The 8,724-nt window shown below is 53.6% G+C and overlaps 1 protein-coding gene across 1 annotated transcript in view; it reads right to left on the bottom strand.

The window, feature by feature from the left end:
* LMCD1 (LIM and cysteine rich domains 1) overlaps positions 1-4,010 on the bottom strand; it is an 11,948-nt gene extending 7,938 nt beyond the window's left edge. Inside the window, exons 1-2 of the mRNA XM_015640505.2 lie at positions 2,585-4,010; positions 1,079-1,334 (exon numbers count right to left, since the gene is read on the bottom strand). Coding sequence (XP_015495991.1) covers positions 1,079-1,334; positions 2,585-2,673 — 345 coding nt within the window. The 5' untranslated portion in view covers positions 2,674-4,010. The remainder of the gene's footprint in view (positions 1-1,078; positions 1,335-2,584) is intronic.
* Between the last annotated feature and the right edge of the window lie 4,714 nt (positions 4,011-8,724).

Raw genomic sequence — 8,724 nt, 5'->3', positions numbered from 1 at the left:
AGGGAAGGGAAGGGAAGGGAAGGGAAGGGAAGGGAAGGGAAGGGAAGGGAAGGACCCTGAGGAAGCATTCCCAGCACACAGCTCATGCCCCACCCAGCCTGTTCAAGGTGCTCAGGGCACAACTGGCTTTTAATCCGAATTAACTGCTCTGGCTCTGGGGACTCTGGCTGCACTTTCACATCTCTATCCCAGATTATCCTTTAAAAAGGTCTGGTTGCATTTTCAGCAGCTTTCAGCTATTTGTATCAACAGCCTGCAGCTCTTTGTTTCATCTGAGGAGCAGAAGCTCTTCACTGCCTGCTCCTGACAGTGGAATATGGAATAGTTTTATACCACAGCACAGCTAAATGCATTCCAGCAAGAAATGCTCTGCTGGCTCTCACTTCCACATGCCAAAAACCACTTCCACCCCTTCCCACACAGCTGGTCCAGATGGAAACCAGGCACAGGAGAGAGGTGGAGCTGGGCTGGGGGCTTGGTTTTGGATCCAGCTCTCAGAACAGGACCACACTCCCTATCTCACCTTTTTACCCTGAGCTCTCTTTTAAACAATTTTTTCTTTGGAGCAGATTATTATACCTAAACCATAAGGAAAAAATTCCCAGCTCCAGAGCTTGGTAAGAGAGTGGTTCTGGCAGCAGCAGCACTGGGCAGGGCAGACAGGAGCTGCAGGAGGAGCTCCTGGGCACAGAGCTCAGCTCTTGGCAGCACAAGGAGCCTCCACTCCTGCTCCTGGGGCAGGAGCTCCTCGAGGCTGCTGGAACAGGCATGGGCTGCAGCCATGGGATCTCTCCTCAGCCATGCTTTTGGTGCAGATGAGCTTTACCAAAAGAGCTTTCTAGTTGTAAAATGCATTAAGACTTCTCCCAGAAGTGTGAACAAACCTATAAAACCCCGAGGCATTGCACCCCCATCTCCCACCTGCTTATTTACAGTTTTCCAAAGCCCCGAGTGCTCCGTACGTCTCTGCTCTCTGAGGCAAACCATGGTTTGCCATTTCTGTTTCTCCCCAATAACTCTCCTCCAGAGCAGAGCTGTGTTCCCAGGGAGCGACCCCAGCCCCCGTGGATCCCCGTACCAGTTTCTGGGTGAGGCCTGGGGGAGCCCACTCGTAGGTGATGGTGTCGAAGGTGGGGTCCTTGCCCGAGATGTTGGGGTTGGTGACGATCATGCGGTTCCTCTTGTAGATGCGGCCGCCGTCGCCGCCCTTGAGCCGGGCGGTGAGCGAGGAGTACTTGGAGGCGGAGAGCAGGCGGCCGATCTTGCGGTCATCGTCCAGCTCCGAGCTCAGGCCGTGCTCCTCCTGGCTGCACTTGCACGACTTGCACATCTTCCTGAGCCCAAGAGAGCAGCCCCAGCTGTGAGCTGTGCTGGGCTCACTCCTGGGGCCTCTCCCAAGGGTTAAACACAGCTTATGGCACAGACACAAGGCTCAGGATGGGATGGATTGGGTTGGGAGGGATCTTAAATCCCACCCAGTGCCCCCTGCCATGGCAGGGTCACCTCCCACTGTCCCAGGGACACCTCCCACTGTCCCAGGGACACCTCCCACTGTCCCAGGGACACCTCCCACTGTCCCAGGTGCTCCAGCCCCAATGTCCAGCCTGGCCTTGGGCACTGCCAGGGATCCAGGGGCAGCCCCAGCTGCTCTGGGCACCTGTGCCAGGGCCTGCCCACCCTGCCAGGAACAATTCCTGCCCAAAATCCCACCCAGCCCTGCCCTCTGGCACTGGGAGCCATTCCCTGGCTCCTGGCACTACAAAATCTGCTGCCTCCCACCCATGGGGAGCTGCTGCTGCTTCCCCTGAACTCTGGGAACCCCTTCAAGCATCACTAGAGTGGAGATTCATCTCCTCACCAGATTCCAGCAGACCAGCACCAGCCTCACCTATTATGAATCTTTAAATGCCATTAAAAAAGCAACTGCTGGAAGGAACTGATGCTTAATTGACTGTAATTTGAACTATAATAGATATAAATCACATAGACAAGTGTCTAAGACACTCCTGTGGCCTTCACTGTCATCAAACACTAATAGCAAGAGGGGAAAAGTAACTCTGACACAACCCCGAGGATTTCAGCAGGATCTTGGAGCAAGAATGAGTCCAACCAGCCTTTAATGGAGTCACTTAAAAAAAATGGTTGTGCTTCCACCAAATGAGTGCTTTAAAGTTTGGATTCCACACAGGTGAGGTATCACAAGTGGGAGCTGAAGGCATTGAGGCATTCCAGCTGCAGCAGCACAGCTGGACCACAGCCTCCCTGCACACCTCCAGGGGAGCTCCCCGGGGGCAGAGAGGAGCCCAGTGTTTGTGAGGCACTAATTCTCTTTTAATTAGTGATAGCTGGATGTCTGCATTCCATTTTAAAGCTCCTTTGTTGTCCTGCTGGGGCAGGGAGCAGCCCCTGCCCTGAGCTGGGCACTGTCCTGCTCTGCTCCCACCTGACATTCCCTGCTGACATCAGGGGCCATTTACCCAAATTTGTGTTTTTAAGAGGAAAAACTGGAAATAAAGTATGAAATAACGAGCTGTTCTGTCACTGAGCACATTTGAGGCAGGGTGCAGGACAGGACCATGGTTACCTCCAGGAGTGTGGCTCGAAGCCCGTGCACAGCCCTCTGCAGCGCAGGCAAGGCGCGCCTCTTGCCACCTGCGGCTGGCTCCCCGACATCTGCAAAAGAGCAGGACACCCAGCTGGACAGGCTTTATCCTCACAGCCCACCTGGACAGCACTGACAGTGTATATTGTCCTTCACACAGGGATCTCTTCAGCCATTCCTTCTGCCCCATGAAGCCTGAAACCTCCCAAACACCACTCGAGCGTGTCCATGTAACCCTGCTGCAAGTTTATTTAAGGGTGCTCGGGATGAAGGTTTTCCCTTCAGAGCGAGGGAAGACGGAGGGGCTGGCACATCAAACCCAGGGAACGTGCCCACACACTGGAGAGCCACCTTCCCTCATCCACAGACAGCTCAGGTCTCATTTGAGGGCAGTTTTGATGCAGTTTATGGAGTTCATGCACTGCACATGGATCTGTGCAGGTCAGGCAGGACACACGGAGCTGCACTGCCATAACCTGATGCTAAACTTGCCTTCCTGCACCTCCCCGGTCTGTCTCCATTCTTTTGGGAATGTTTGGCATGTTTCCAGGCCTCTGGAACTGGACTTTTGGGGTGGTTTCCATAGTGAACAGGAGATACAGTGGGGAAATGCTCTGGGGAGGAGAGGTGGTGCTGCAGTGACATGGGGGCTGCACTTCTTGCTGCTCACTGAAAACAGATGAAAATCACCCATCTGTGGGTGTTCACTGCTGCTCACCAGGACTAGATAGAGACTCCTTGTGAGATTTCTGTTTTGGCTTTCTGTGCCTCACAGCATTCTTGCTGCTAGAAGAGAGAAAGCAAGTCAGGGCAGAGGAAATTCTTGGGTAATGAAATGCTAGGAAGTGGAGGCTGTTCTCCCCACAAAAACATTGCTGAGCAGCGTCAGGAACACACCAGTAATGCCATGGTTTGCTGTCACAGCGGCCAAAGGCAGGGCATTGTTCACTGAGCAGTGGGAAACAGAGAGCCTGCAATGACAAGGGACAGGGAAAGAACCCAAACACGGCTCCAGCTTGGTTTAGACCTTGAGGAATCCTCTGGAAGGGATCACTGAGCTTCCCTGGCAGAGCTGGTGAGATGGAGCAGCTCAGGCTGCAGCTCCACAGCCTGCCCTGTTTGCTGCTCAGCTGAGACTCCACAAGGGTCCTTGTTCTGTCACCTTCTGGCCAGCCAGATCCCAGCAGATCCCAGCAGATCCCACACAGATCCCAGCAGATCCCAGCACAGATCCCAACAGATCCCAGCACAGATCCCAACAGATCCCAGCACAGATCCCATCAGATCCCAGCACAGCACGGGCAGCACCCTGCTCTCTCTGAGCACTCTGCTGGGTGCCTGCAGAGCAGGAGTGTCCCAGGACAGACCCAGGGGAAGGTGTCCCTGGGCAGAACCAGGGGAAGGTGTCCCTGGGCAGAACCAGGGGAAGGTGTCCCTGGGCAGAACCAGGGGAAGGTGTCCCTGGGCAGAACCAGGGGAAGGTGTCCCAGGGCAGAACCAGGGGAAGGTGTCCCACAGGACAGAACCAGGGGAAGGTGTCCCTGGGCAGTTTTCCCTCCTGAGTCACCCGTGGCTCTCCAGCCCCAGAAGGGCTTTGGGGACACGGTGCCACAGCCACAGGCCCAGAAGGGTCTGGCAAAGGGGACCCTCCTGCTTCCACAGAGGATTCTGGATCCCAAAAGCATTTATTGCACAACACCCTATTTGGGGAGTGAAAACGGTGCTGCAGACACGTAACTACCTCAAGTATGTTTTCCCCTCCTTTTTAGGGAGGGAAGAGGAAAAGCTGGTTTCCAAAAAGTTACTCCAAGTTCCCAACAGCCCTCCAGAGCCCAGGTCCTCGTTTCACCTCTCCCCACAGGCAGTGTTCACCAGAGGCCACCACAGGCTCCATCCAAACCCTGCAGCACCAGACACCCTACCCTGAATCACAGCTCCAGGGAGTCAGGGCCTCGAGAACCCTCGGGGTTCCTGCAGCTGCAATGAGTTTTGAAGATTTACAACAAACTCTGAAAGAGCTGTGAACAAAGGAACAGGGAAAGCCACACAATATTCACAGGGGTGGACCAGTGCTGAGTACAGCTGCTGAGGGACAGGGACAGACAGCAGATCAATCATTTGCTGCCATTACTTGACTATAACAGAGCTAAGCTTGAATAATAACAGTGGGCTGGATCAAACTTCCTTAAGGATTTGGGGCTAGCTCGAACTTCCTTGTGGATTGCCAGTAACTGGAGAGTTCTCATCCAACAGAAGAGTGCCAGAGAGGGAATGCTGCTCTCTCCAGTTCACATGTTGGGCACTTGGTTAATCCCTCCTTTGCTGCTAATGGCCAGAAAACACAGTGCTTTGGGCTGCAAGGGACCTTAAAGTTCCTCTGAAGGTGAGGTCCAGCCTCAGGTGTGCTCAGGAACCAGCTCCCAGTCCTGGCACAGAGCAGCCCAGAATGGCCCCTGAAGCTCCTGCAGGAGGGCTCAGCTTGGCTGGGACACCTGGGGCTGCTCTGCATTTCAGGAGAGCTCCTTGACAGCAACTGCAAAGGGAATAAACCTGAGCAAGGCAAACAACTGCCCTCAGAGGTGCATTAACCAATAAACACACTCACCACTGCAGTGCTGAAAACAGCAAAGCCATGCTTTATTCTCATTTTCACAGAAAATATCCATTGTAATCATGACCTGCAAGAAATTTGTTTCCCTGCCAGATTCCAAGCAAGTGTTACCCCAATTACCACACTCACAGGAAAAAATTCCCTTACAAAGGCTGTCTTTCATCTCAAATTCTCTCTACTGCATTTCTTTAAGGCGTCACTGAATGGGTTGATACCATCTGATACTGGAAAACCCTTATTGTACTAAACTTTGTGGAGTAGGAAGTTTGCTGCCCTTTATTTTAGCAACATAAAGACCAGGCAAAGGCACTGATACTGGAGGGAACTGTTTCAGTGGAGCTGCCAGATCCCAACCTACAGGATGACAGAGCTCCAACAACCAGGGCCTCTGCAAATACCTCCCTCTTCCAAGAGCACATAGCTGGCAGCATTCCTTTCTTCACTAACAATGTGTGAATTAATGATAAGAGAAGAGCAAACGCTGAAAAATCAGATTTTTTCACAAGCCAGACGTGCTTCAGATAATTATAGGCTCAAACCAAGATGTGAGGAAGTGTCTGGAGTGGGAAGAACTGCCCCCAGACTGAATTAAACAGATGTGCAGGGCTGCAGAGCACTCAGGTGAGGGTCTCAGGGTGATGTCCCGTTCTGTGCCCTGATCCCATGGCAGGAGCTGAGGGACAGTGCCACCCCAGATCCTGGCAGGACACAGCCAACCATCTCTGGATGCTTTGGAGAGAATTTGCTTTCCTGTGCTCATCAGAGGTAACCAAGCAACAGAGTCAGTGTTGGGAGTAGGTGGGATGGTAAAAGTGTGAGGAATCAGGCTGGTACCAGCATTAGGAAACTCCAGCTCTCCAAAAATTGCAAATAGCTGCCTGGAAATATTCCCCTTTCTCTGAGCCCCATCTCTAAACAGAACAGTAGCTCCAAGATGGGACATCTGAGTACTGCCTTTCCTGGATGGCTGAAATACACTATTTCCTTCTTTAAAAAAGAGGAGAAAAACCCCAGCCTAAACAAATACTCCAGACACTGCCTCTCTGCAGGACCAGAGGGATTTTGTAATTTGTAAATTGCATTTTATTGGACTCAGTTTAGCTCTGAGTCCAAGTCCCAGAATAAGGTCTTTAACCCCTGTGCTGCTTTATGATTCCATGTCTATAAAGCCTTGCCCAGAGCAGGTTTCTCTGTTAAGAGCCACATCTGCTTCCCAGTGACAGCTGTGACCTCCCCCGGGCTGCAGCACAGGGACACTGCTCTGGGAGCAGGGATTTCACCCCACGAGGACAAACCAGCTTCCAGGGCGGTCACAGCCACCTCCCCGGGCCACCAGCCACGTGTGACGTGTCCCCAGCACTGGGACCAAGCTGCTGATCCTCCAGGGTGGCTCTGCAGAGACGGTGCCAGCTCCATAATGAAAGCCAGCTTCTGCTGGAGGCAGCTACAGCCAGACATGATGAGCATGAGCTCTGCAAGGGACAGACAACTCCCAGGGGTGGAACTGCTCACAGGTTCCTGCTCCAGGCCCACAGAGCCGAGATGAAGCTGGTTTTTTACAGCTCTGACAGCGTTTACACCACGGAGCAGCAGCACCTTCGGGCACGGCCTCCAGAGCCCCTGGCTCAGCATCCTCACCACCACCCACCCAAACTGCTCACAGAGCTCTGGGACACGACAGAGCCTGCTCAGATGTGTCCCACAGAAAATCTCCCTGTTTTTTGGGAGCTGAGCATCCTTCCCACGGAGCCAGGCACCCGCCAGGCTGCAGGGACAGCTCGGGGCTCAGCCCAGGCACCCTGCACACCCTGACCAAGGCACTCAGCTTATGAGCACAGGAGCCACAAAGCTGAGATTCCAACTGGGATGGCAAGTTTATAAAAGCTCCAAGGGATTGGACTTCACCCAAAAGCTCCATTCCCAAGTCCCATCCACACCTGCAGAGAGCTCTTCAAGCATCCAGGTACTTTGCTGATGAAGAGGGAGCTCCTTCCTCTCCCTGAGGCACCGAGACCCCCAGACCATACCCTGGAGCACTTCCCTGCTGTGCTACAGGTGCTCTGGATGTCTGCAAGTGCCATGCTGAAGAACCAAAGAAAGGAAAAGTTAAAGAACCAAAACCTGTGTTAACTGAGTAAACTTTCCCTTGGCTTTGATGGGTGCTTTCAGCTCTGTGGGTTGTTTTGTTCCCAGAAGGGACAGAGTTTAGTGAGAACAGTACACAAGCCCCAGAGCCTGCCTGGCCAGCTGGGCCCGCTCCAGCCTCGCGCCGTGCCAGCCATCGCCTTCTCCCTGCTTTGAGCTCTAACTCTCCACTCAGAATTTAATCTAAACAAGCCCTGTGCCAAACAGAACGCTGTCCCACTCATGCTGCTTTAATTTCCTCAGAAAGAATCTCAGAATACGCTAGCCAAGACATCAACAATAATTAAACCCAACAGTGATTGAAAATCAAATTTTCGGGGCCTCGCAACAAGCTCTAATGAGTTCCAGACTTGCCTTCCCCGACTTGCCCAGACTGGCTGTGTGACACTGCCAAGCTAAATTAAAATTTGACAGTATTCCACACCATGCCCAGAAAAAGTGCCCGTCTTAGGATTCAGGAAATGAAACAGCTGCCTACTGCAGAGACATCCATTTCTGTTTGGATGTAGATTATTCAGACACCGATACAGGGCCTGTATTATTCTTTTTCCTTGTTTTCATGATGTCATTTCATATCCCTTTTGAAGCAGGAATTAGCTGAGATGTCTCTTTTCATCCTGCAGTGTTCAGGTGAGAGGAGACAGGCAGCAGAACTGTGGGAGCTGGGGCAGCCCCTGGCCACAGAGAGCCACTGAGCCCAGGGAGGGTCCCCCAGCAGAGCCACACCTCCCTCCGCAGCCTGCCTGCCACTGCCTCGCACTCAAGTGACATTAAAGGTGACATCCTGTCCTCTGCCCTTCCACCAACGGCAGCTGAGCGTCCAGCTGCACGTTTTGGGAGGTTTCTGATGGTTTCTGCATTCACAAGGCTCTTTGGGGAGCACTGACACACCAGTGTGAGCCCTCCCTGCTGCATCCCCTGCAGATGCTTGAGAAGCTCCTGGGAGATGGCTCTGGTGCAGAAACAGCTCAGCCAGGGTTTATCCCACAGCAGGGATCTGCTCATCCCTCCTCTCTGTCCCAATGCAGCCCTGCTCCTGCACTGCCCCCCGAGGGACCCCCAGCCTGGGGCTGCTGGCAGGAGCTCGGCCCTGCTCAGACCCCCCTTCTCCAGACAGGGCAGGAATTGAGGCTGAGCACAGCCCAGCAGCCGGCACAGCCGCCTGAAAAAGCCTCAGGTTTCAGTCCCGTGGCATCCATCCCTGCTGAGCGCCTGGCAAGAGCTTCCCGAGGCTCCGGCTGGCACCCACAGGTGCCCTCCCCACGGCAGCCGGGACCCCGAGGATGTGCCTGAGGTACCAGCAGCGTCCTGGGACAGCACACATTGCTCCGAGCCTCCGGGGATGCCACACCACGAGGTTCCTCCA

This window comes from Parus major, chromosome 12, assembly GCF_001522545.3.
Source record: "Parus major isolate Abel chromosome 12, Parus_major1.1, whole genome shotgun sequence".
Taxonomy (NCBI): Eukaryota; Metazoa; Chordata; class Aves; order Passeriformes; family Paridae; genus Parus; species Parus major.
The sequence above is the reverse complement of the archived record's forward strand: the minus strand, read 5'-3'. Positions and strand labels throughout refer to the sequence as shown.